Source organism: Zophobas morio, unplaced genomic scaffold (assembly GCF_036711695.1).
Source record: "Zophobas morio isolate AGI-343-1 ecotype UQ-CSIRO unplaced genomic scaffold, CSIRO_AGI_Zmor_V1 ptg000021l, whole genome shotgun sequence".
Lineage (NCBI taxonomy): Eukaryota > Metazoa > Arthropoda > Insecta > Coleoptera > Tenebrionidae > Zophobas > Zophobas morio.
Window position 1 is genome coordinate 9,877,564 of NW_026972126.1, and position 27,800 is coordinate 9,905,363.

General features: G+C 33.2%; 4 protein-coding genes across 4 annotated transcripts in view; all 4 read left to right on the plus strand.

Moving 5' to 3' along the window:
- The window catches only part of S6kl (S6 Kinase Like), a 98,305-nt gene extending 91,437 nt beyond the window's left edge, over nucleotides 1–6,868 (plus strand). The window contains exons 8-9 of the mRNA XM_064061510.1: nucleotides 6,155–6,358; nucleotides 6,502–6,868. Of these exons, the coding sequence (XP_063917580.1) occupies nucleotides 6,155–6,358; nucleotides 6,502–6,591 (294 nt within the window). The 3' untranslated portion in view covers nucleotides 6,592–6,868. The remainder of the gene's footprint in view (nucleotides 1–6,154; nucleotides 6,359–6,501) is intronic.
- Nucleotides 6,869–12,334: 5,466 nt separating this feature from the next.
- On the plus strand, nucleotides 12,335–13,197 carry LOC135132611 (uncharacterized). The gene is made up of 2 exons (XM_064060752.1): nucleotides 12,335–12,443; nucleotides 12,496–13,197. Exons 1-2 carry the CDS (start codon nucleotides 12,417–12,419, stop codon nucleotides 13,132–13,134), a joined length of 666 nt encoding a protein of 221 aa, XP_063916822.1. The 5' UTR covers nucleotides 12,335–12,416; the 3' UTR covers nucleotides 13,135–13,197.
- Nucleotides 13,198–15,845: 2,648 nt separating this feature from the next.
- On the plus strand, nucleotides 15,846–16,749 carry LOC135133206 (uncharacterized). The gene is made up of 2 exons (XM_064061512.1): nucleotides 15,846–15,957; nucleotides 16,014–16,749. Exons 1-2 carry the CDS (start codon nucleotides 15,928–15,930, stop codon nucleotides 16,665–16,667), a joined length of 684 nt encoding a protein of 227 aa, XP_063917582.1. The 5' UTR covers nucleotides 15,846–15,927; the 3' UTR covers nucleotides 16,668–16,749.
- Nucleotides 16,750–24,481: 7,732 nt separating this feature from the next.
- On the plus strand, nucleotides 24,482–25,516 carry LOC135132802 (uncharacterized). The gene is made up of 2 exons (XM_064061006.1): nucleotides 24,482–24,602; nucleotides 24,804–25,516. The coding sequence occupies exons 1-2, from the start codon at nucleotides 24,573–24,575 to the stop codon at nucleotides 25,431–25,433; spliced, it is 660 nt and encodes a 219-aa protein (XP_063917076.1). The 5' UTR covers nucleotides 24,482–24,572; the 3' UTR covers nucleotides 25,434–25,516.
- The last annotated feature ends 2,284 nt before the right edge of the window (nucleotides 25,517–27,800 follow it).

Consider the following 27,800-nt stretch of genomic DNA (forward strand, 5'->3'; position numbering starts at 1 on the left):
TACGTCATGTTAAAGTATTTACTTAACATTTGTTAAGCGTGCTGCGGGTGTGTCTCAAATGAGTTTTTCCTTTACAAAATTTTGTGATGACGTCATCGACATTTCAGCAAGAACACGTCTCTCAATTTGGGTAGATGCAGTGTAATACTAATAATAACAATATTGTATTCCCAATTTTTAGGGAAAATGAAGTAAGCTGTTCCTGATTTAATCAGTAAAATAAATTGACTCATTCATTTTTTTTTGAGCCACTGTATATATACTAAGGAATATTAATTCAGTGATAAGTCACAAGTTTAGACTCATCATATTTTGCACATTTTAGATAGGATTTATTTCGTAAAATTTTAAGGTGACGTCATCAATATTTTGATTAAAAATTTACCATATGATAAAAACATATCCAAGATTTCAGAGCATTCAGTTTTGTAGATTTAAAATTAAATTGCAAAATGGTATTACATAAATTTGTTTTTTTTTTTCAAAAATCTGGACGCTTCGGGTAGAAACTTCAACGGTTTCATAAACTGCACTTGTATGACTGTTATTTTATACAATTTAAAACCCATTTACTATGTAGAATTTTAAAATGACGTCATCACTTTGTTGGTGGGGATGATTAGATAAAGTTTGGTTAGCTTTTTACCATCCATATGATATTTATAATACACATAAAATTTGATAGACAGACGGAAACGGGAGACGCATTTTTTTCGTACAAAAATAAACTATGGTTATAAAGCCTAATAAGAGGCTAATGAGAATATCTAAAAATATACAGAGCGTTTATTAAAGTAAACTATGTCTCAAAAATAAAACACTCCTTACGTATACTTATTCTAATGTATACTAGTCAAGCAACGGTATAACTGTAATATTTGACTTTTTTCTATCTCTAATAAATTAATGATATATCCATAAACCTTTCGTGTTAACCCATCTAGGAAACAAAGGAAAATTGATCTAAATTTATTTAAACAGAACATCTCTCACCGTAAAGGACAATAAAACAAATCCAGTTTGTTAAATATATGTTGATTTTATGAATTTTATTTTTTTATACTAAAATAAAGATAAGTGTAGATTGTTAAACTATGGATCAAGGAGTATCCGATGCCTACATTACAACCCAATTTTTCTTAATAAAATATGTGTTGATTGTGAGTTTTTCCACATAAACTTTTGTGACGATGTCATCAGTCAACGGCATTATATTCCCAAAATAATCAATAAAATTAATTCCTTCATTCTATATACTTTTTTAAAGACCAATAAGCAATTTAAGAAAAATATGAATGCAAATCACAAGTGAACATTCATAATATTTTTCACATTTTAGATAGGATTTACCCAGTAAAATTTTAAGATGGTGTTATCAAGTTTTTGGAGGAGATAAAGAAATAAATTTTGACTAAGGATTTACTACGCTTACGACAACCTTAAAATGGGTGCAAGATTTCAGAGAAGTCAGTTTTGCAGTTTCTACGTTAAAGAGTAAAATGTTGCATACACTTTTGTTATTTTTTTCCAAAAATCTGAACATCAAAAGTAAAAATAAGGGTGGGTTAATATACCACAAGTATAGAAATATGTTATTTTATGAAATTGAAAGAGGATTGACTCCACAAAATTGTTTTATTTCGTCTTTAAATTGTTGGTGGGGATGATGAGGCAAATTTTCGTTTGCATTTTACCTTCTACACGATATTTCTAACATATCTAAAATTTGACAACAGTCAGTCCAGTTGTTTGGAAGATTATTTGTGCAATAAAATCGCCAATAGACGACAGACAGAACGGGGGACCTACTTTTCATATTCTAAGAATTATGTAACGTCGAGAAAACTTAAAATTAGCCATTCGTCAAATATACATTATTAAAATACTTCCCTAGCTTACAACCTAGAAATACAAATTAATAGGTTTGCTCTATAATGATTCAAACAGAACTTCCTTCATCCCTGTAGCGTAGTGAAAAAGAGGAGATTTTTTCATAATCCTCAAATGTTATAAAAGACAAATACATCATTTTCGATATGTACAGTATAACACTAATACATTTCAGAGCAGTTGATTTTGTGGTTTCTAAGTTAAACTGTAAATCTTATTGTAGAGCTATATTTTTTTTCCAAAACTTGTACTTGTAAGATAAAAATTAATTATTCCACATATTTTAAAATACATCTAAAATTTCATAATAAACGTTTCTATAGTTCCGGAGATTATTTCTCTAGTAAAATCGCCAACAGCCGACAGATAATAGGTAGATGAAAACGGAGGACCTACTTTTTCAAATGTTAAATTAGCCAGTCATCAAACGGACTTTCCTACAGTAACAACTGCTTTGATACACCACCAGATAAATAAAAATTTTCACAGATAGAGCATACCATTTTTGTAATATCCTCAAACTGTGATAACACATTTTATTTGGCGGTGTTTCTGCTCTTCATTGCGCAAAATTTGACTTTTGATTGTAAATTCATATCATTATTCAGCCAAAAAAGTCGATGTTTATTTCAAGTAGTAGGTGTGGCAGAGTGTAGTTCGTTGAGCTATCGCGATTTTTTTGGCCCCAAACAACAGATCATTGGTCTGTGGAACGCAGTACATCCACAGTCTGCCGGACTGAGTGGGTTGTTAGGAAAAAAAACCTCAGACAACAGAAATCGAAGATACGTTATTAATGCATTTTGATAATAAGATACCCGCTAGAAAACCCGATGGCACGATGTCACCATGTTTTTAAAACACAAAATAAGCACCAACGAGATCTAACGCAGCGAATAATCGAATGGAAAATGTTAATACTTAGACATTTTTGTACATTTCGGATTCCTGTAAACTTTGCTTGATAATCAACACAGCAATTCTGAGTGCGAGCATGATGATTGTGGCCACGTAATTGCTTAAAGTATATTTGATATATAAACACGCAACCGAGCCTGACGTTTCTTCACGTTTTTGTAATGCATGTAATGATGGCTCTCGGGCAGACTGTGAGCACAGTACTGAAAATGTGAAATAATCTTTGTCAAAGAAGGAATTTTCACTTATTTACTAAACGGGAATTACAACAAGAAATTTAATTTCAAAGTAGAAAGAGTATAAAAATAAAGAAGAAGAAAATATTTCAAACAAATATTGATAATTATTACAAACACAACGCACATAAGTTATTTTCGAACGTTTTATTGCAAAAGCAAACTTTAAATTCAATTAGTATGTTTACGGAAATTTGGTTATGTACTTGATCTCTATTTACAGTAAAACCTGTCTATGCCGGAATCGCGCGGGTCCAAAATTTTTATCCGTCTTAAACAGGGTTCCGGCTTTTACAGGAAACCCGGCTATGACGGAAAGTAAACCTCTATAAAACGGAAATCAATTTTTATTAAATTGAATACATAGGTACATAAAAAGAATTATTTGAAATAGTTGTTTATTGTTATTTGCTTTTTCGGCCATTGAGATATATTTTCCATGCATGTTCTCAACTGAAAAAGATTGGCTAGACGCTCACCGCTTTGCCATTATTCTCGAATTTATTTTAGGAATATGTTTTATAATTTGATACACTTGCGTTTTTTGCAACCGAACTTTTGCAAATTTCTTTAACACTCAAATTTTGCTGCTCGTGTTCATTAATTAAATCCATTTTGCTGTTATTGTTGGTCGCTTTTTGTGCCATTGCGAACATACATACAACCACGAGAGACACCAATTAAATGAGAATTGAGAACAGTGATTTTCTGTTGACAAAAAATGCACGTGCAGATCCACGAATTGAATTACATATTTTTCGTAGAAATCATCAATTTTGTTCTCGCTTCCGTTTTACACAGAGTTGGGTGCATGTATTTTGACACGTTGGGACTTACAAATATTTTCCGTTTCCGCGTTATGCAGTTTCCGGCTTATACGGACCAAAATACATTAAATTAGGTATTTCAAAAAACGGGACTGAGGAAAATTTCCGCGATGAGCAGTTTTCCGCCTTCTACAGAGTCCGGCATAGACAGGTTTCACTGTATCTATATGTTATATTTGTACAACAGAAAATGCAGTTATTCATAACCACACCTTAAAAATCTTTGCTTGGCCCCCCTAACTGTCCTAAACGAAGAATTGTCTGACGCTGCCACTGGTTTATAGTCATTAGGTGCGCCTATACTGGATAATTTGCACACTAGAAGATTTAACTAGTTAATATTTGCTCGGTTTACGGTTCTTGACAATGACAGCTGGTCGCATCTTATGCAATTGCAAGCAATTTTAAGTCGTTGTGATCAACGTTATTACTTATAGTTGTAACTTTAACATTCCTTCGTATAGATGTCAAAACAGTAAATTTAAAATTAAAAAATTCAGGAGTTGTGCCAGGATCTAGTAATGGATTCATTCTTTTTACCATTTGCATGTATGATATTGTTTTTCTTTTTTGACATTTACAAGCACTCGAGGAATATTTTCGGAATAATAATTGGATGAAAAATAGTATGCAATTTTAGTTAAAATCGCTGTGCTTGCGATTCTGTTTCGACGAGAACGAACATTTAATGGGTAGTTCGCACCTACTACTTAAGAAACAGTTAGCCTATTTACTTGGTTGTTGACCACACGGTTAACATTTTTAGTTTTATCAAGAATATAATTCATGTAGCACTTGACCTTTATGTCTATAACACCCTGCAGGTTTTTAATAAATTTAATATAATCGAAATACATTAAAAAACTAATATATCATCAAAGAGATAAATCAAATTTAGAAACAGCCCTGCGGATACTTAACACGGCACGAGGTTTTCGAAATACGGTATACACTATGTGTTTGAGATGTTGTTTCCTAGACAACAACTCTATCATTCTTCCACTTCTAGTTTGTCCGGAAATGATGAGAACTTTTACCTTTTGCAGAGGAAAGTCTTGTTAATTAATATTGTTAATAATAGAAGGTGATTTTAATCGGCACTATATATTTTGTGATATGACCCACGAGACACAAACAATATCAGACAGAATTGTTTGAACACTCTGTATAAACTTTTAAGGTGACGCCATCAAAATTTTGGTGGAAAAATTTAAAACACTTAAGGCAAAAATAAAGGCGTATTAGTAAACCACAAGTATAGAAGCATATTACTGAAAAACATGTGATGACGTGATCAAATTATGAGAAATAAATTTTGCTTAGCATTTACGATCTATATGGTATTTTTAAAATACACCAAAAATTTCACTTCTAGTGATCTCGAAGATTACGTATCAAATAAAATCACCAACAGACAGACAGACGGAAACGGTAGACCGACATTTTCATGCGGTATAAACTGTAAAACGTAGACCCTCTAACCTCATTCGAGAAGAAGGTCATGTTTTGGAAAACATTCGTACTGTATTTTTCTTTCGTATGTTTTCCAGAATTTACATAGTTCCTTTTAAATGATTGCTTCTATAAATTAATAATTCAACGTCCTTTACCTATTATATTAACGAGCCAACCTGCCGGGATAAGTAAAGTGGATTCCGTAGGTGGAATGCAAGGATTTTAATCGCTTAGTAATTGCTAAAGCTTGTAAAAATGAATGTTAATAAATCGTTAAAAGATGATAGGAATGTGGTACTTAGTTATGTCAAATTTGAATAACTGGGCCAGAACCCGGCAACAAACTCTTAATCTTGCCCATCTCTTTCGGCCTTCGAACCCATCGCTTCGACTTTGATATTATTAGCATCACTAATAAAAAAGCAAAATCATCATTTGAAGGCTTTGACCTGCATTCAATTAAACTAATTTACAGCCTTAATCTTAAATGACAGGTGACAGTGCTTCCATCCAGACGCAGAAATTCACGATCAACGACCTCAATTCAACCAACTTTAAAAAACAACAAAGCGTTTTTTCAACCTCAACCGAGTTAGCAATTTTACGAGACAAAACATTCGAACTAATAAAAATGTTAGACTACCGTTAGGTACTAACGAGTTTCTAAAATAAACTCTTCACTCTTCGATTTTTATCTAGAATATCGCATAATTATGATAATTAACTACTTCAATGGCGAAGCAGTAGCGGAAACACGTTTGTATAATTTATAACTAATAATAATCACCAACGAACAACCTCGGATGAGTGTTTTTGGCTTTTTTGTAGTACCCATCGACAGAGGCGGACTCAGCAGACGAACCAGAAACCAGGAGGGTCAGGCTGCCGCAGCACGAACTGGAGGTACCGGCTCGGGATCTGCTGCTGAGGCTGTTGCAATTTGAACCCACTAAAAGACTGAGGTCATTAAGGACCCTGCAAACTATAGCGTTCTATAAAGATTTTAATTTCGAAAACGTGAAAACAAAAAAGGTACTGGATCAAGATAATGCAGAAAAAGAAAATCGTGCAGGAACAAATAAACCTTACAATCATACACAGACCGGTTGATTTGTTTTTGAACGATTAGTCCTGTAAGATTTTACAGATTTGTAAAAAATTTCATTATGTTTTAGATGAAGCCATTAGATCTGCTGCCGGAACGTCCTCAGGAGGAGATAATGGAATTTGAAGACTTTGATGGGAATTACGACACTGTGCTGTGAAGTACTTAATTTATAGATCTGTTAATAGTCAGTCAGGTTTTTCTGACTTAATGATTTCGAGTATTACTTAAGCATATCTATACTTGAATTAAAATGACGCTTTGTGTTCATTCAGTAAATGTAATATGTAGTTTTTTCTGTAGATCAAATCTCTACATCTTGGATGTATACCTCTCTACATAAAACGTGATAATCGTATATCTTATTGTTTCAAACGAACAAGATGTTCTCATGTACTGCTGTTTATGAATGAAAGTAACAGATTTACTTTAAATAATGAATTGGATTGGTAAACAGAGTACGAGGAATTTGTTAATGTTAATTAAATACTCGTAAGGAAGTATTAAAACAAGTATTATAATTTTATTTTTGTGATCCAAATTCAATAAAGTGTTTATTATTGTAAGTTACAATATTCAATTTCCCTACGCTTTTAGCCAGTTTCCCATTTTTACGAAGTATTTTGCAAAATCTTATTTAAGTTAAGTATGCCTACAAGTAAATGCGATTGAACATCCTGAAAACATTTTATTTTTCATTGCTTTAACTGTATGCTGAAATTTTGACTCAAAGTAATTTTAAAACAGTTTCGTAGCTGCCAATCATATTTTTTTAAATATTTACTTCATGAAGAAGGTATCAGTGTCAAGTGGAGTGTTAAGGTTTCGTATTACGTTTGCTGTTATTTTTAGGTTATCTCTCTGATCTAATTACTTACTCTTTACCACTTTGTTAACTTTCTCGGTATTTTAAACGTGTAGCTCTAATCTTGTCAGGCTGTTATGACATACAGTTAAATCTGACAATTTGCTTTAAGAAGGTTGAGCTAAAGTTACTTACATTTATTAATTTTCACATTCATTGCTTTTCAATTCCTTATCAAATGTTGACAATTGACATTTCGGTAAGGTGATATTTCACGTACAGGATACTGTGATTAGTCCAGTGCTGCAATCCCTCAGTGGAAGTAAGGTGTGTTTTACGGCGAGTAGCGGGGACGCTTTGATCTGGTCCACAAGGACGTAGTCAGTGCGTCTCTAGGAGTGTTTACGGCTACTAAAAAAACTACTTTGACGGGTCGCTATATGAATGTGGCGATCGAACTACATCAATTTCATTCTAGAACACAGCAAAATTACCCATAGGGGGCATTGTAGCACAAGCGAAGTTTGGGGCTCCTGGTTGTGGCTGTTCTCCTACCACGACGGTGATTCTATCGGCAAGCAGATGCCGCCCAGCACCCCTCTATCACGAAGAAACGTGCCGCGCGGAAACAGGCCGTTACGGTCGCAAACTCGCGGTTGGAAATTCCGACGACTGGGCCAAGCCGTGAGCGTCACGTCATACCGACCGCTCCTCTGACTTCTATTCAAGATCTGCGTGTTTTGTGTAGATAGCGCGATAAATTCCGCCAGCTCGACTAGGAACCGCACCCTCCGCTTCTGCAACATGTTCCCTTGTTATTTACCAAGACCAATAAACAACATTTAAATTTGCCATACACTCTCGCGAAATTTTAAACAGCAAAGAATTCTTATCTGAGATTAAGATTGGACATCAGATAATTCATATGATGGAAGCATTAAACAATAAACTATTTACGTGGTCAAAATAACTAGCAAAGATCTATAAAAACAAAAAAAGATCTGGTGTGAAGTAAAACTTGTGCACACAAAAAAATTACGTGAAGTTGGGAACTGCACAGCGTGAAAATTGACGTTCAATTTAAATTATACTACAAAGAAAATTACTGAGGCTAAAGTTGTGAGGTAGAGAAAAATTGCAAAGCTAACAAATTTACATGAGGTTTACCATTTGTCACACAAAGAATTTACATGATGTTAAATTATGCCACACTTTATCAACGATTCAAACAAAGAATTTACATGATATTAAATAATGCTTTGAGAGTTTATCTCGTGGACTATCCCCAGCTTATACCAAACAAACACATGATAAATAAACACAAAATGCATCCCGCATCGCGAAAAATGCTTCTCAATGATGTAAGCAATTTCCTACATCGCGAGAAATACGTCTCCATGATGTGAAGATACTGCCCGCCTAAGGAGAAAATTTTTAATTCCCCTCCCTCAGTCCACGATATTATGAATTCTCCCGCCCTGTCCACGGTCCTTTTCCCAGAGTAGGACAACGTTAGGTTGATTTAATTGCCGTAAATGAACTATTAGCAATCTTGTGTGAGGAATTAAGAAGTGTTATAATGTAACACTTAGTATAAGCAACCAGAAACCTTATTTATAACTTGATAAAGAAAGGATGAGTCCTGACTAAGTGAATTTCATGAGATCTCCTAGCAAGTGCTTTATCTGAACAATCTCATGACTGTTAAATTGTGTTAGAACCAGTGACGATTAAAATCCTAACATGAACTGTGAATTTACAAACAATAAAACAAATTTACACCACGTCTTGGCGTCGGTCGAAAATTCACATATTTCCGATTGGAAAAACAGCAAGAATTAGCTGCGCTTCTTAGGGAAACTGTAGCCTCGTCAATCGGCAGGTAGAATTCTGAAAGCGCCCTTCATAGAAAATATAATTTATATCAATAAAAAAATGTCAAAATTAAATTGCAAAATGTTGTTTTTATAATTTTGATTTTTTTTTTTTCAAAAATCTGGTCGTTACAAATTAAAACCCATTTACTATGTACAATTTTCAAGTGACGTCATTACATTTCGGTAGCGTTTTACCATCTAGAAGTACATGATAGTACTAATATAAATACAAAATTTGACAACAATCGGCCAAGTACTTTCGAAGATTATCTGTCTAATAAAAATCCGTGACGGCAGACAGACAGACAGATGGACACACAGGCGGAAAAGGGAGACCTATTTCTTCGTACTCTAGGGGACATGAAAGGTCAAGAAAAAGTAAAAGTAGAGAGTCGGCCGACGGACTCGGTTCGGGAAGTAAAGATAAGACAAAATAGAAATAATGAAGACGATTACGTAATTTTGGGTGAAGATTTCAAGGCAAGAATAGGAAAAAATGAGGGAGAATAAGAAATACAGAAGATGACGGAAAAAGAAGAACCAAAGAAAAAAGTGAGGAAAAGGAAGGATAGCAACTCTTGGAAATAAAACTGCCTATAGTGAAGGTAAATTAACCTATACATATAGTACCGAAAAGACAATTGGTAACAAATTATTATTCAATAGATAGTGAATGAAAAGTGGCAAAGTGAGGCTGAAATAGACAAATATGACAAAAAACAGAAAAAAAGAGAATGAGGAAGCGGATGAGAGACCTAGAGGGGAATATGAAGAGAAGTTAAGAACGCACACTTTTGTTGAAGCTAATACCCAAGCAAAAGGCGATAAATTGAAACAACTAATAAAAATGCAGAAATGAACTAGAAATTAGTAGATATAACAAAAAGGGAAGGAGAAAAAATGACTGCTGTAATGAGGAATGTCTTAAAAAGGGGAATAAGGGAGGCATTGAGAAGTTGGAAAAACTAAAATTTAACAAGAGAAGAGTTTCTCAGAGTCAGAGAAACAAATAAGAGTAAAAGCAAAAACCGAAAAAATAAAGGAAATTAGATACATTTCATGGAATTGTTAGGAACGAATCAAAAGTGGACAGAGTCCAGGAAAACAAAACACGACTAAAATAAAAGAAAAAGATGAAAATTACAAGGTGGAGCCAATGGTGGAGGGCGTGTTATGGCTGTAGTAAGGGTAAATAGACCTTTCGCGAGGAGACGCCCTTCGCGCCGCTATTGCTGCACTGCGTAGTTTGTTTTTCACACAACTTTGTTTTTTGCTCGATTTTTCATATTTAAATTTGCGGCTACACCACCGTAATGACTTGAATATTTGCATCCAGTTACTTTAACGCCTCTTTCTCTTTTTTGTGTGAATTATATTATTTCATTTTTGAAAGGTGGAAAGGGAGTTTGTAGTTGGAAAATAAGTTTCTCAGTAGCTTATTTCAACAGTGTTGCCCTCTAACAAATGTCTTCCACATTGTTGATGACTACAGGCCAAATTTTGACTTTTTCCCCGGTATTTTTTTTAAAGTTAGGTATCAAATTTGCTGCCAGTGCTGTCGCCTGGATTCATTTCTTTAAACGCATTAACATTATTTGGTGTGGTCTGTGTAATGTTTATAAATTAATGTAATGTTATATAACGAGAACGGTTGTTTATTATAATATAATTACATACCATAAGTTAATTTCTAGTATACAAACATTTTTATAAAATCACCTCATTCTACGTTGCATTGTGCAACTGTTAACTGTTTAACTTAGTAAATATTTACAGTTACGATAATATGAATGACAATTTATACTTATCTATGACAGTTATTTATAAGGATCGTAACATCAATCAAAATGGCACTAGCTATATCAGAGGAGGCGTTAGTCGAGTTTGATGACACGACACAAGCCACAATAACCCGTTACGGGTCAAATTTCATACAAAATTTTATCTTCTACCATAAGTTAATGACCAGACTGAAAATTGATCGTGTAGTTTGGTGTGTTATTTTGATTATTTTAAAGTCAAATGTGCTTTTTGGTCGTTTTTTCGTACTGGATTACTTATGTTACAAAAAGACAAGCAGTAGAAGTCCATAAATTAATTTCGTGTAGTTTCTCTTTAATTATTTGGCTATTTTTACAAATTTAGAAATTGAAAAGGGTAAACAGAAGATGAAAATTTGTTAGGTAAAGGTATGAAGAGTTTATCCCACAAGTACAGCACATCTTTTTCTAGGTAACGTTAATTATTAAATGAAGTGGAGCATGTATAAGGGAAAACTTAAAAGATTGAAACTTAAAAAATGTAAAACATGCTGACCCAGTTTTCAATTCATTATATAGTAAGAATTTTTGTTATAATGGGGAAAGATTTAACGCACTAGTGTGAAATTTGTTGTCGGTAGACTATGGAGTTCCTCAGGGTTCATCTTGTTACCCTTATTTTTTTTGTACAGGACTGATCTGCCATCACTGCTTTTTGAAAATATCAAAATACTTTTATATTCATCCGAAGAAATTGCTTCCTTATGCCATTCAATGAGGATAACACAGGCAAAGGTTAATGAATTATTCAATTTAATGAAGCTGTAAAACACTAGACCTGCACGATGCCAATCTTTCTTAAGATTAAGTATTTCTGGAAGGAATTAATAGGGGTCAGTTTTCTGATGATCACACCCTACTCACAAAGATTTAATGAACTTTATATTTTGCTTCACACTGTACACAAGATTATCAAGCTCGTCACCTCATCAAGCTTACATGAGTAAGTGCCTCGAGGACTATTTTTTACTCCATTGCAATATGAGTGCTATGTAGGAGAACATGACAGGTATATTTTAAACTCGAAACAAAATTTTGACAGCGTATTTTAATAACAAAAGAAAATAATTACAACATTAACTGTTTAAAAACAGTAAGACAAAAAGTTAATTACTATTACGGTTCTTTGATTAAATTTTTTGTGCACGTAATTATAGGTGGGTAATTTAAAAGATACCAAAAGTGTCAAGACGATTATAATTTTGAACTTATTAAATTTTTGAAAGTTCAAATTATATAAATGTTATTGACTTTTCATGACAAGTAACAACTAAACGTAGTTAGATTGTGTAAAAAAATATTTAGATCACAACAGCACAAAAATCAATTGTTTGCTTTATTATCACTATGTTACAGATATTTGGTGATCTTATCAAAATATTTTTCGCAATAGAAGTGCTGATAAATTTCAAACAACCGTGAACTGAGTTACTGTTCAAATACACTTTCTATTACGTTTCGTCCAAAATTTAGCAAAAACAACATGAAAGTTCTAACATTTGCTGTGGTGGTAAGTTCTAGAATTAGTCTTAGTTTCTCGAATATTTTTTTATCTTTCACAGTTTCTAGCATGTTACTGCTGTGTCACACTTTCATCAAGTACTCCTAAAAAATGTACACAACCTGGACTCTTTTGCGAAACGTGTTCCAGTTTAGTGGCATGTATTGAAAGCGCGAACTCTACATTTATCAAAGAGCCTATAAACACGTGTGATTCCCCCAGTAGTTGCGTTGGAGGTACTTGCGTCATGAATACAACAGATCCATTTTGTAGTGGCCTTGCCGACTTGAAGTTTATTTGCAGACATGTGGGAATTTTTCCAGATCCTTTCTATTGTAATAAATTTGTTATATGTGTGGATACAGGCAGTAATAGTCTTCAGCCATATGTTAACGAATGTGAAGATGGATTTCAGTATAATATATTCAATTCTTTATGCGATATCAAACTGGTAGATGGAGAGTGTAGGGAAGGAATATATCCCGTGCCTTTGTGTAGACTACATGGTCAGAGTACCGCTTTGGCAGCAAAACCTCAGATGTACTACGTATGCGAACGATACAGTGAATCAAAGGATGTTCTTTATCCAGTTCAGAACGTGTGTCCAGGTGGACAGGTTTATGAAAATTATGTGTGTGGAAAGGATACATTTACGACGGCAGTACCCACAATGAAAACTGAACAAACTATTTTTTCTTAATATTATAGGTATTGTAACAGTTTTATAATGTTTCATGAATAGACTTTCTTCTTGTCAAAATTATATGTATGTTGTTGTAGTGTGTATTTATAGTTTGCTTATTTGCAAAAGGATATATCATCTTTTGTTATTTTTCTTTTTATTTTCTGGTAATACTCAAATTATTACGTTGGTGTGGTGGCAAATTTAAATTGTGGCAGTTGAGCAAGAAATGACTAAGCTGAGTGAAATTACGGTGATATTAATTCAACTGATAAAAATCTTCAAGGTCCTTTCTCTCACAATAGATCATTGTTTAAGATTAGTGTAAATGTTACAAATTTAGATAAATGTTACTACAAAATAAATTCGGCCTGAATAAGCGAATTTAGAAACAGTGACATCAAACTACACGCGTTGATGAATAGTCAAAATTTTACACATTTCAGATTAGAAAATCATTAATTAGCTGGTCTTACACTAATTACACTCATTGACGAAGGGTAGTGGCGTCGAATGCGATTCATTTTTACTTAAACACGTACCATTTGGTGAAATTAAAAACGAAATTACGTACCCTCTTTTAATACACACCTAAACAAGAAGGTACGCGCTAAAAAGTGAGTGATCTTTCAAAATTGATAATAGTTTAATAATAAATAAATTCTACCTGTGTTGCCTTACAAAACTCACTAGAATTACTAGCTAAAGATTGGCCTTCTACCTCTCCCCTAATTTTTTATTTTTCAAAGGGGAAAAAAAAATTGGAGAACTGTACACCCATAGAGCACATATAATACCTACACTTAACTCCGGAAGAAATTTAGTTCTGAAACGTATTTCTGATGTGTATGATATACAATTGCGTTTCTGTAAGGTTGGAGTTTTTGCGCTGATTTTTATGGCAAGCTAATGATAATGAGGAGCTGGTGCGTGCACGGTGAAATTTCTACAGAAGATTTTCTCTTTCGTGATTGCTTATATATATAAAAATGATCACTTCTTCCTTTTTAGTTCGTGGAAGTCTTGGAATAAATTGCTTTGATCTCTATAGTCATTTCCTCGGCAATTAACAATCATCCTCTTCTATTTATTGATCTTAATTAGTTTTTTTAATGGTACATAAGGTTTTCAATAAACAGTTTAGGAGTGTAAGGTTACCCTTTTTATTATTCATTATTAATATTACGGTATTAATAGTACTACAGAAGTATGGTGAAAATTCGTTTTTGTCATTATTTTACTTCACTTAAGTTACAATTTTAAGGCTTTAAGTTATAAGGTTTAAGTTTTACATCTGAAGAATTTTATAGACAAAATAAAATAAAATTTAGACACATCCAAGATTCAAAAATCAACGAAATTGTGACCACTCGACTGCATTCCTCTGGTATACAATACTATTATCAAATTTAGATTTTTTTGATAAAAAGTAAAGGCAGGTTCATAAACCCCAAATATAGAAATATGTTATTTGGTAAAATTTAAACGGCATTTACTATACACAATTTTGAGGTGACGTCATCAGATTGTTAGTGGGAATAATCAGACAAATTTTGGTTAGCGTTTTACTGTCTCCACAATATTCCACTTATACATCTAAAATTTGAAAACAGTTGGTCAAAGAGACTATTTTATTGTAGATTTACTTTTGATTTTGTTGCTTAAAGTTAGTTAAAAATGACAAATAAACAATATTTAAAACATTCCTTTAAATCATTATAGATACAGTTTCCGCCAAAAAATTTCAAACATCACTTTTCTGTCATGTCAAAAATTTTAATGTAGTCTATGCTTTATTGTCATTATTTCGGACAGCTGGAATGTCAAACCATGGCCGACTAGTATAAAGATTATGGCCTGTCCAAAGGAATGCCAAAGGTACCATACGTGCTGCCATCTATTAATAATTCAAAATCGACAAAAGAATTGACCCTTTTCCTGTAAGATCGTAAAACTTCCATAGTGACTTTTCGTGCGCACGCATCTTCAAAACCACGTTGGAAATTGTATCCGGCACTCCGGCAGCAGAGCAAAGGCCTGTGACAACAAACCGCTTTGACAGAATGCAACCGGCTACACATGCGTAATCTGTCGCTCATTGGTTAATTTAAACTTGGCGCTCCAAAAATCTGACTTCGCCTGCGCGATGTTGTCTCACTCTGTGTCATTGGAATTTATATAATGTCTACTCACTTTGCTTACAGGAAAAGGGTCAATTATTAACACCTTTTGAAAGGCACAAAGGCATTCATACCCAAACAAACTACCATTACACGTTTTGAAGTCCCATAATGTCAAGTCAAATTAAAATTTTGCTAAATTATTAATAGATGGCAACACGTATCGTACCTCTTGGACAGGCCATAATCTTTATACTAGTCGGCCATGGTCAAACTTTCAAAATTCCAGCTTACGCTACAGCTACATTCATGTAAGTGTCAAATGTAAAAGTTAAAAATGACTGTCAAATATTTAGGTTAGAAACATCTAAAGGTTGCTTTACACTATCTGACGACTGAATGACATTGACGTCTGAAATTTTTTGGCGGCAACTGTAGATAGATAAACAGATAGTAAAGATCACGAGAAAAACAAAATGCGATATATCAGTTGTTCAATTGTTATCAATTTGCAGTAAACAAAAAAAACACAGATTTGCTATTACTATTTCGTAAAATACCGAAACTTCATAAAGGATGTAATCATGTTTTTGAAGCGTTTTGTTTCCTAGATTAACAGATCGACCCTGTATAAAAACGTTCACGCTGCATTAATTTTATCATACTTGTCGAAAAAAGATAGCCTGAAGCCATGAATATTCTCATAATTTGTTCGTTGATGGTAAGTTATACTTTTAAATCAAGATACCTTTTTCAAATTTTTCTTCTATGTTTCAGCTTTGGGGCTACTGCGCTGCCGAAGAGCCCCTCGACTATCGCCTAGCGCTTGCTGCTGAATGCACACCAAGAGAGTGTACAAGTGCTGGACCTCTGTGCGAATCGTGTACCAGTCTGGTAGCATGCGTGGAAGATGGTGACACTGGTAACTATACCAGAAACCCCGTAGAAACTTGTAAGGGTGATACACCGTTATGTATTGACGGACAGTGCACCACTGGCGATGATCCTTTCTGCACAGGACTTAGTGAAGTTTCTTTTGTATGCAACCAGATAGGAGTTTTTCCGGACCCTTTCTATCATAACAAATTCGTTTTTTGTTATAAAGATGGTAGCACTTTTAAAAGCATTTTGAATGTATGTGACGATGGTTTTGGCTTTAATATAGCTACAGATTTGTGCAGTGAGCCAGTTACTAACGCAGAATGTCCATATGAGCCTTATCCAGTACCGTTGTGTGACGGTCCGGGACAGACAGGAGCTCTACCGGAAAAACCCTCCATGTATTATTTGTGTAAAGAACGTGCTATTAGTTCAAGTAAGAATGCTTATTATCCATATTTGTATATATGTCCTGGTACAGAAGAATATGTGGACTACAATTGCGGCTCTTCTACCGCGTCAACGCCATCAACAACTCTGCCGATAACATAATGAGGATTTTTTTATTTTCATACATTTGTAATTAATATTTTGTCCAACAACATTAATACATACTGCTAGTAACACTTAGAAATGATTTTTTGCAACCTTTACCTTTTTTAGTAAGTTTTTCAAAATCTCCAGCTTTTTTGCACTGCTTTTTTTTGACTATCTCATCTGTATACAAATGAACCAAGAAATTTACTTGCGTAAAATGTAGAAATTTGTCTAAAATAATTTTCCCTTAAAATTCTAGACTGATTTAGTCATTATTATCGAAGCTTTGCTAACTGTTTCCTGTTTATATAAATGTACTTTTCCTCAGTCTAAATCTGGTTACCCTTTTGACGTTGGATTTTAAGACTTAATTGTACCAATGGGGTAGGATGAAACAATCTACTGTTTTTTATACAATTATTTACATTTTTCACATACCCAAGATGTTGCAATTACAAATGCAATACGTATTCATAAAAATATAACACACACGTAAAAAACGATATACGTAAATATTAAATCTTTTTACTTTCAAAGTGCAAACTCAGAACGAAACAATAGGGCGCCCGTTTCCGTCTGTATGTCTGTCTGCCATCTGTTCAGATTTTTATAAGACTGATAATCTCCGAAACTGCTGAACCAGTTATTGAATTTCAAATGTGAATTACGAATATCGTGTAGATGTTCAAACATTGGCTAATCATCCCTACCAACAATTTGTTGACCACATCTCCAAAATTTACAGTAGTAAATAGGAGTATTATTTAAATTTTATAAAATAAGTTAGTCCTGCACGTGTGGTTTATGAAGCCCTGCTGAATTTTTATCCTAAACATCCAGATTTTTGGAGAAAAAAATCAAAATTACAACAATCTTATAATTTAATTTTGAAACTGGTCCGAAATGTTAGAAACGATTTAGGTTATCGTAAGCATGGTAAATCGTTAATTAATTTTTTCCATTTATGCCCTTCTAAAACAATGATGACACGATTTTACAATTTTGCCGCTTTAATTTATATTTCCCACATATAATTTCAAAAGCATTGTTTATTGTTTCAGATCTAATTCTTATCTGAATGACTCGGGTTTAATGATTGGATTATCGGACGTTTTAGATGAAATTTCTAAACTGAAATCAGTAGAAAGTAAAATGGTACATTTCACCCCACATTTTTTTTTCATCTATTTAAGCTTTTTACTTCCCGAACGTAAGCAAAGGAAGTATTGTAATCGAGTCCGTCGGCCGACTCTCTACTTTTACGTTTTCTCGATCTTTCATGACCCCTAGAAGACGAAGAAATAGGTCTCCCATTTCCGTCTGTCTGTCCGTCTGTCCGTCTGTCCGTCCGTCTGTCCGTCCGTCTGTCCGTCCGTCTGTCCGTCTGTCCGTCTGTTGTCCCGGATTTTTATTAGACAGATAATCTCCGAAAGTACTCGACCGATTGTTGTGAAATTTTGTACTTATATTAAGAATATCATGTAGATGGTAAAACGCTAACCAAAATTTGTCTAATCATCCCCACCACTAATGCGATGACGTCACTTCAAAATTGTACATAGTAAATGGGTTTTCAATTGTATAAAATAACATAGTCCTGCACATGTAGTTTACAACTCTGAATCGACTTTTCACCCGAAACGTCCAGATTTTTGGAAAAAAAATCAAAATTATAAAACAACATTTTGAAATTTAATTTTTAATCTGCTAACCAGAATGCTTTGAAATGTTGCAGATGTTTTAAGGCTATAAAGAGCATCATAAATCTTTAGTCAAAAAATATTTGCTTATCCCCTCCAAAAACTTGATGACGTCAGCTCAAAAGTTTGTGGAATAAATCATATCTAAAATGTACAAAATATGATGAGTCTGTACTTGTGATCTATCACTCCATTCATATTTTTTGGATTTGCATATACAGAGTGACTCAAAAAAATTAATGAATGCGTAAATATATTTTATTGATTTAATCAGGAACTACAAAACCGAATGCTCTGAAATCTTGCAGATGTTTTAAGGTCATAAAGAGCATAATAAATGTTTAGTCAAAATATATTTGCTTATCCCCTCCAAAAACTTGATGACGTCAGCTCGAAAGTTTGCCGAATAAATCATATCTAAAATGTACAAAATATGATGAGCCTGTACTTGTCATTTATCACTCCATTCATATTTTTTGGATTTGCATATACAGAGTGACTCAAAAAAATTAATGAATGCGTAAATATATTTTATTGATTTAATCAGGAACTACAAAACGGAATGCTCTGACATCTTGCACATGTTTTAAGGTTATAAAGAGCATAATAAATGTTTAGTCAAAATATATTTGCTTATCCCCTCCAAAAACTTGATGACGTCAGCTCGAAAATTTGCCGAATAAATCATATCTAAAATGTACAAAATATGATCAGTCTGTACTTGTGATCTATCACTCCATTCATATTTTTTGGATTTGCATATACAGGGTGATTCAAGAAAATAAATGAAAGCGTAAATTTATTTTACTGATTTACTCAGGAACTACAAAACCGAATGCTTCGAAATCTTGAAGATATTTTAAAATTATCATAAGCATGGTAAATTTTTGATCAAAACGTATTTGGTCGTCCCCCCTAAAAAATTTATGACGTCACCACAAAATTTTGCTGAATAAATCCTATCTAAAATGTACAAAATATGGTGAGTCTCTTCTTGTGATTTATCATTCCATTCAAATTTTTTCGATTTGCATATACAGGGTGACTCAAAAAAATTAATGAATGCGTAAATTTATTTTATTGATTTAATCAGGAACTACAAAACCGAATGCTTTGAAATCTTGCAGATGTTTTAAGGTTATAAAGAGCATAATAAATTTTTAGTCAAAATATATTTGGTTATCTTCTACAAAAAACTGATGACGTCAGCTCAAAAGTTTGCCGAATAAATCGTATCTAAAATGTACAAAATATGATGAGTCTGTACTTGTGATTTATCATTCCATTCATATTTTTGGATTTTGCATATGCAGGGTGACTCAAAAAAATTAATGAAGGCGTGAATTTATTTTATCGATTTAATCAGGAATTACAAAACCGAATGCTTTGAAATCTTGGGAATATTTTAAAGTTATTATAAGCATGGTAAACTTTTGTTCAAAATGTATTTGTTCATCCCTCCTAAAAAAATTGATGACGTCACCCTTAAATTTTGCTGAATAAATCCTATCTAAAATGCAAAAAATATGATGAGTTTGTACTTGTGATTTATCATTCCATTCATATTTTTTAGATTTTCTTAAGAGGTGGTTCAAAAAAATTAATGAAGTCAATTTATTTTATTGATTAAATTAAAGGCAACACTTATTATTAGTATTACACCCCAACCAACCCAATTTGGTAGACACAAAATTTGTTAAAGGAAAAACTCGGTTGAAACATAAGGGTAGCACGCTTATTTACATCGACTTTAACATTACAGACCTGCATTTGTTTTATGCGTTCACTTAGTTCCGCGAATGTGAAATAGACATGTTTATAATCAACCAATTGTGAATTTCACCGTCAAGAATAAAACCCAATGTTTTATATAATAAGCGGAAGTCGAAGCAATAAAACCGATGGTCGTTTTGTTTACAGTTTCTCTGTTTGACTCTCACGTATGCTGTTACGCCTGTCATCTTAAATTAAGAATGTTTATACATACACGATTTTCAGTTGCCTCTGATACGTATACGTGAGTAAATTGTTTCGTTATTTTATTGATTATTACAAATCAATATTCAAAACGACCCAATTCATTTTCCCGAAAATTTGAGAATATAATAATTTTATTCTTAGTATTACACTACATCTATCCCAACTGATATACGTGTCCTTGCAAAAATGTTGATGACGTCATCGCAATTTTTTTTTAAATTCCCACTACAAAAATGTAATGAGAAAAAAAACACAATAGGCATGCAGTCGTCAAGTTTCCGACAGCGAGGGAAGTACTGTCTAAACTCTTTAGACCAATTTTTAAGGTTATTTTTCAAGAAGTTGTGGATTTCCAAAGATTTTGATCATCATTCCATATAGAAACTGTAGATTCTGAGATTTTTATAAAAAAAATCGGTTGTCTGTAAAGTCGGTTTACTGACGATAGTTGAACGTGACAACGTCTTAAGAAAATACTGATGGAATGGTAGCATTTTTCAAAAGAAAATTTTAATTTCATTTGTTTAATAGATTTGTATGTATATAGAGAAGGAGGTAATTAGAAATCACAATGAAATTGATCAAGTTAGATTTATTTATACGCATAAATACAATTATGTCAATTTTTTTAGTTTAATGTGTCTTGAAAACATTGACACTACATTCACTTTTCACTGCACTTGATACTCGACCAAAACATGTCAATGTACTATAATATAGCAGCTGTCCACGCAGACGCATCGCTCACTCAAGTAGGAGAGAGACGGATGGCGAACGCTGCCGAACGCGAAGGCCGATTGTGCCTCTTTGTCGCTCGTTCCGCGTTCTCGCTTGCACTTCAAGCCTTACATGGAACGTGACAGAGCGAGGTAACGCCGCATGAGTCATGCTTTTTCGTGCGTGCAGCCGGCTCCATCGATTTATAAGACGTTGTCACGTCAAAAATAAAAAAACCACTTCAACGTCAAAAATAGTCTATTAAAAATGGTAAAGTATCTTATAATAAATTAATAAACAAAATGTGGGGTGAAACTACTAATTTGTCCGTTTATTTTTTGGTGTTATAAATTTAATTTTTTTCGAATTGCATACTTCTGCATGTGTGATTCATGAATCCGTATCGAGTTTTCACCCTAGATATCCAGATTTTTGGGAAAAAAAAATCAAAATTGTGTAAATTTTGCAACTTAACTTTTGATATTGTAAAACGGAATGCTTTAAAAACTTACAACTTTTTTAAGATTTTCATAAGCATGATAAATCGTTAATCAAAATTGTTTCGTTTATAACCTCCTAAAAAATCATGACGTCATTTCATAATTTTGTAGAACAAATGTTTCTTAAATTTATAGAACTACATATTCCATGTATGTATAATTTAGAACCCGTGTTTTTACCCTAGACATCGAGATTTGTGGAAAAAAAATCAAGTTTATCTTTAAAATTGCAAAGACGAATGTACTAAAATATTACAAACGTTTTTTAAGGCCTTCCCAAAAAATGATAACGTCATTCTGCCAAACAAATGTTTTTTAAATTTTATAAAATAACATATTCCGGCATGTGTGATTTATGAATCCGTGCTGAGTTTTCACCTTTACCATCCAGATTTTTTGGAAAAAAATCAATGTTGTTTAACAATATTTTATAATGTAACTTCGAAATTGGAAAAACCGAATGATGTGAAATCGTGAAAATATTTTAAGATTATTCGAAACATGGTAAATCGTTAGTTAAAATTTGTCCGTCATCTTATATTTTTGCCGAATTTCTTCAAATTTATGAGTGTTTTTGGGAAAAAACTGAGCCTCTGCATTGAGGATACAAAATCAACCAAATTTCATTTTCTTTTAATCGCTGATGTTTGTGCTAGATGTCGAATTCGGTCGAAGTATAAACATAAACAGTCGAAGTTAAGCGTATACTGAGAAATTGAAATTGTTTACATTTTTTCCCGTTAGTTGTCTGCCGTAAATTTATTTCATATTTAAGGACGTAGGGGTTGCCACTTATAGAGGTTCACAGTCATCACAAAAAGAAAATCGCAGAACCTAATTTTATCATTTTCTAAAGAAATGGAATTTATCGGACCATACTTCAAATGCGAGGGAAGTTCTGTCAAAATTCCAAAAACAACATCATTTTTTCAAAACGCCAATGTTGCCAGCAAAACTGAAAATATTAACGGTAATAATAATACTCAAACAACATCTGTAAACAATACCAGAGGGCCCCATTTCATAAATTTTCTGGTGGACCCCCATGTCCTCAATCCGACACTGGGATGGTTTCCTTTCTGGATGACTAACTAAAATTTACTACAGAAATTCTAGACATAGCGGAGTCAGATTCACTTCTAGTTTAAAAATTTTATTATTATGATTATTTATTAGGAGTATTATTTAGAACTAGAATAAGGATTAGCTTGGGGGAAAAACTTATTTATTTCTTTTGTTGTTTTTCAGGGATCGTTTCGGTCCTGTGTCTTTTAACGTATTTATTAATGATCTCTCGCGTAAAAACTATATGCCTTTTACTCCATTACCTAAAGCAGATGGATTATTTATAATTTGAGTTATGAAGACTCTTACTAAAGTTGGTGTATTACAACATAACTTGAATAAATTGACTAACGTTGCAGTTAACATTCCAGATATTTTGTCTAAAGCAGGTCTTCGTGTTCAGAAATTCTTTACCCGCTATTTTTCACATTAGTGTATAACTAAAAACCTATGTGTACCATCCTCGTTGGAACAGCGCCATAGCTTATAGATTGATACACTATAAGGAATTCAAGTTTGTCTACAAGTAATTTGTGTATAAATGTATGAATTTTTACTTTCCGAGCATAAGCTAAGGAAATATTAAGGTCCATCCTCTGAATGGTTACTTTTATGTTTTCTCGACGTTTCATGACCTCTAGAGTAAAAAAATAAGTCTTCTGTTTTCATCTGTCTGTCTCTTTGTCCTTTGATGTTTGTCTGTGTCGATTTTTATTAGACAGATAATCTCTGAAACTACCTTAGTTATTATTTGGTTGTTATTACTCCTAAACTAACTTAGGGGGTAACAAGTTGGATTTGCGAAATCGCTAGTGCCAAGTAATTTGAGGACCCGGGGTGGGTTAGTTAGCATCATGCTTGCCCGCTACACCTTGGGTCGTGGGTTCGATTCCCGCCATGGCTCTGGGTGTAACGTGTATGTCCCGTTCCCCTGTAATTGGGCCTCGGTGCCTGTTGGGGGACGTAATAGAATAAAAATAAAAATAAAAAATAAAATAAAAATTTCGATGACAGTTGTTGTGATTCGCGATTTGATTCGTCCTCGCGACTGCTGTCATCGTATCTTCCATGGCAACGGGGACTTGCGAAATCGCAAATCCAACTTGAAATTGACCCGTTAGTTATTAATAATTTATAAATAATTTGTTAGAATACGATCCACAACATCATTTTTTAGTGTTGATAGATGTCATTTTTGGCAATTATTATTCTTCAAATTTGAAGTTTAATATATTAAAAAATTTGGTTCAAGGATTTTTTTACACTTTTTTTTATTCTTCATAGCCTTCTTAACAACGTAACATCGAGTTTCTAACACTTATACAGACTATTTACACTTAACTTATTCGATAATTGTCAAAATACAAAAAGCTATTTTGTTAGGAACATGTTGTATTGTTCCAAGTTTCTCAAACAGTGTGATCATATCAGCCAGAATAGGTTAGCACCAGTAGGTCAGAGTAGTGTAGGTCACTTTTCAAGTGATGCGCGGATAAATGATTGGTAGTTACGCTAGCTCTTGAGGATGGGGTCCGATTAAAAAATAATAGCAGACGAATTTGTATGCTGTAATTTTAGGATTTTGATTTTTTTTTGACTCGTTAACAGGTGCACTTATCACTCAATTAAACGATCACATGATCAAGTTTAATCAAGTCCTGAGATTTACAAGTGTTAACTGCACATAAGATTTCTGGGAACAGAGAATAAACAATCGAAAAGTTGCCAAATTGTTATCAGAAATCATAAATAAACAAACATACTTTTGCTGTTATTATTTCGTAAACTTATCTGAATTTTTGACAAAAATAGAACAGTAATAAGTGTTTTTGGTGAGATATAATTACACTGATTTTTTTAAGCAATATAGTAGAGGGATTAGTAAGAACCAAGCAGAGTATAATAAAACAATTTTCATTGTTCTGTGTCAAAATAAAAAGAATTTCTAGTTTGAAATCATGAAATTAGTTACATTTATCTCTTTTACGGTAAGTTTTACCCATTGCATCGGTCTAAATGTGTTTCTGTAATTTAGCAGTTCCCAACCATGCATTGCTATTAGAAAAACCTAAGACAGGGAAAACGGATAATCTTTTTCAGACGGGTGTCGTAAATTGGGCTAATTTATACATGGTTGGGAACCGCTGCTCTAGCATATCAGAACATTATTTTGAATATATTTGCTCCAGATTCTGACCTGCTGTACCTCAGAAAAGCTGATAGATTATCGTATACCTCTCGCAAGCAGTTGTACACCAAGGGAGTGCATTAGCCCTGGACCTCTCTGCGAAACGTGTTCCAGTTTGGTAGCATGTGTTGAACTAGCGAATGGTACTTACGGGAAACACCAATTGGCAACTTGTAACTCACCAACGCATTGTGTCCATGAGGTGTGTACTAGTGACTATGATCCTTTCTGTGCTGGTGCTACCGAGCTGTCATTTCCATGCAACCAGGTTGGAAGTTTCCCCGATCCTTTTTATCATAACAGATTCGTTCTTTGTGTTGACGATGATTCAGATTTAAAAGCTTACTCAAATGTGTGCGAAGACGGATTTAGCTTTAATCTAGCCAATGATTTATGTAGCGAGGTTATGGCACATGCGGAATGTCCACAAGAACCATATCCAGTACCGATATGTCACATTCTAGGACAATCTGGAGCTTTGGAACAGAAGCCTGCCATGTATTATATATGTAAGGAACGAACCTATGACTCAAATAAGAGTGCGCTTTATCCTTACTTATACTTATGTCCTGGAGGACAAGAATATAAGGATTTTATGTGTACGTCTTACAATCTCCAAGAAAAAAGTTAAACTGAAAATGAAGAATTTTATTTTTGTTATTGTTCAGTTTTCTAATAATATGTTTGTACAATATAATATTATTAACGTGTTCATACAGTTTGTTTATTATATTATTTTAGATCTCTATACGTTTAAAAGGACTTCCAATTTTTGTAATTCTGTTGCATTGTACTAAATTTATATAATAATAATAATAAGAAGAAGAAAAATATCTTTTTTTGTGTAATTAGTTTTAATTAGGATAAATATTTGATTCCAGTAACTTCTCTGATGTGCATTTTATATTTGCACAGCTGGTTTATTTAATGTCTAGATTTTCAGTAATCACGTGATTAAAATAGCAATGCACTTACACTGTGGTACGAAATACATTTGTGGTCTCAAGATTGCAACATATTCAAACGAAAATCGTAGCCTTACTTACAAATTTATTTGTAAAAGCGCTAATTAATATTTATTATCAACCCAGAATGAGTGACAAAATTTGTATTCATCCACATTACAACAAGTTGTTTTTAATGTAAATTTTGTATGCCATTCATGAATAAAGAGATTTTATTCATTCGCTGTGCTCTCGTTTGTTCAATGTCTTCTGTAGTTAATTTTTCGCCCGTGAATAAAACCTATCCTTTTTAGTATTATTTTCAGCTGTGTGTCACTTAAGTTGATAAATTAATTTTTTTGTAATATTACAAGTGTAAGGATAAACCTCTTCAACTCAAATATCTGAAAAAAATGACTAAAGCATTCTCCAAATGAACGCGACAAATTATTTAAAAGTAGCAATGTCAGAGTGCGCAGAAGAGAACACCACCAGTCGAGTCCACTTTCAAACTGCAGGTGGGGTTAACTGCACCTATGCTATTCTCAAATAATTCGGAGTCTAAGACACGTGCCATGCGACTTTAGAGCCTGTAGGGTGCTATAAGTAATACTTTCTTAATTTCTAAACGATTTTCATAAGATACACTGAAAAATTACTTAAAAAGGACTTCTGAAACAACGAAACTGAAAAAGTGTACCTAGCTTATGTAACATGTTAGAATAACGTGATCGTCAGTTACGAGTCGCGTTTTCCATAAATGGGGGGAGTAAGACTTTAGGGAAAAGAAATTCACTTGAGGAAAATTAATAAAATATTGTAGATACTAGTAAAGTACTATTTTGGAAAACTAGTTTAAACGGGTGTTAATTGACAACAAACAATCATTATTCAGTTTTAACTTTGCTTTTTAAAAATTTTTAGGTTACTTGATTACAGATGTTTAAGCTAAGCGTATTTTTCCCAACCTTTGTGGAGAGAGTTATTAAACTTTCACATAAAGATCTCTCTAATGGTTACATCTTGTTAAAGTTTTTAAATTTCGTTGTATTGTATTGTTTGTAAGGAGTGGGCTGTTATCGATATTTTTCGAGAATTGCTTATTTTCACAATTTTTACTTCCCGAGCGTAAGCAAAGGAAGTATTGTAATCGAGTCCGTCGGTCGACTCTCTACTTTTACGTTTTCTCGGCCTTTCATGACCCTTAGAGGACGAAGAAATAGGTCTCCCGTTTCCGTCTGTCTGTCCGTCTGTCCGTCTGTCTGCCGTCCCGGATTTTTATTAGACAGATAATCTCCGAAAGTACTGAACCGATTGTTGCGAAATTTTGTATTTATATTAGGAATATCATGTAGATGGTAAAACACTAACCAAAATTTGTCCAATCATCCCCACCACTAATGCGATGACGTCAGTTCAAAATTGTACATAGTAACTGGGTTTTAAATTGTATAAAATAACATAGTCCTATACATGTAGTTTATGACTCTGAATTGAGCTTTTACCCGAAACGTCCAGATTTTTGGAAAAAAAATGAAAATCATGAAACAACATTTTGCAATTTAATTTTGAATCTGCAAAACCGAATACTTTGAAATCTTGCAGATGGTTTACAGTTATGACAAGCACGATAAATTTTTAATCAAAATATATTTACTTATCCCCTCCAAAAAAATGTGCAAAATATGATGAGTCTGTACTTGTGATTTATCATTCCATTCATATTTTTTGGATTTGTATATTCAGGGTGACTCAAAAAAATTAATGAATGTGCGAATTTATTTTATTGATTTAATCAGGAACTACAAAACCGAATGCTTTGAAATCTTGGACATCTTTTAAAATTATCATAGGCATGGTAAATTTTTAGTCAAAATGTATTTGCTCATCCCCCCCTAAAAAATTAATGACGCCACCGCAAAATTTTGCTGAAAAAATGCTTAAATGTGTAAAGAATGATGAGTCTATACTTGTGATTTATCACTGCATTAATATTTTTTAGATTTGCTTATACAGGGTGTCTGAAAAAAAATTAATGACTGAGTCAATTAATT

Excerpts from the sequence above, each read along its gene's own strand:
- LOC135132802 (XM_064061006.1), top strand. The coding sequence starts at position 24,573 with ATGAAATTAGTTACATTTATCTCTTTTACG. Across the intron at positions 24,603-24,803 it reads TTACATTTATCTCTTTTACG|ATTCTGACCTGCTGTACCTC; the intron begins GTAAGTTTTACC and ends TATTTGCTCCAG.
- LOC135132611 (XM_064060752.1), top strand. The coding sequence starts at position 12,417 with ATGAAAGTTCTAACATTTGCTGTGGTG. Across the intron at positions 12,444-12,495 it reads TTCTAACATTTGCTGTGGTG|TTTCTAGCATGTTACTGCTG; the intron begins GTAAGTTCTAGA and ends TATCTTTCACAG.
- LOC135133206 (XM_064061512.1), top strand. The coding sequence starts at position 15,928 with ATGAATATTCTCATAATTTGTTCGTTGATG. Across the intron at positions 15,958-16,013 it reads TCATAATTTGTTCGTTGATG|CTTTGGGGCTACTGCGCTGC; the intron begins GTAAGTTATACT and ends TCTATGTTTCAG.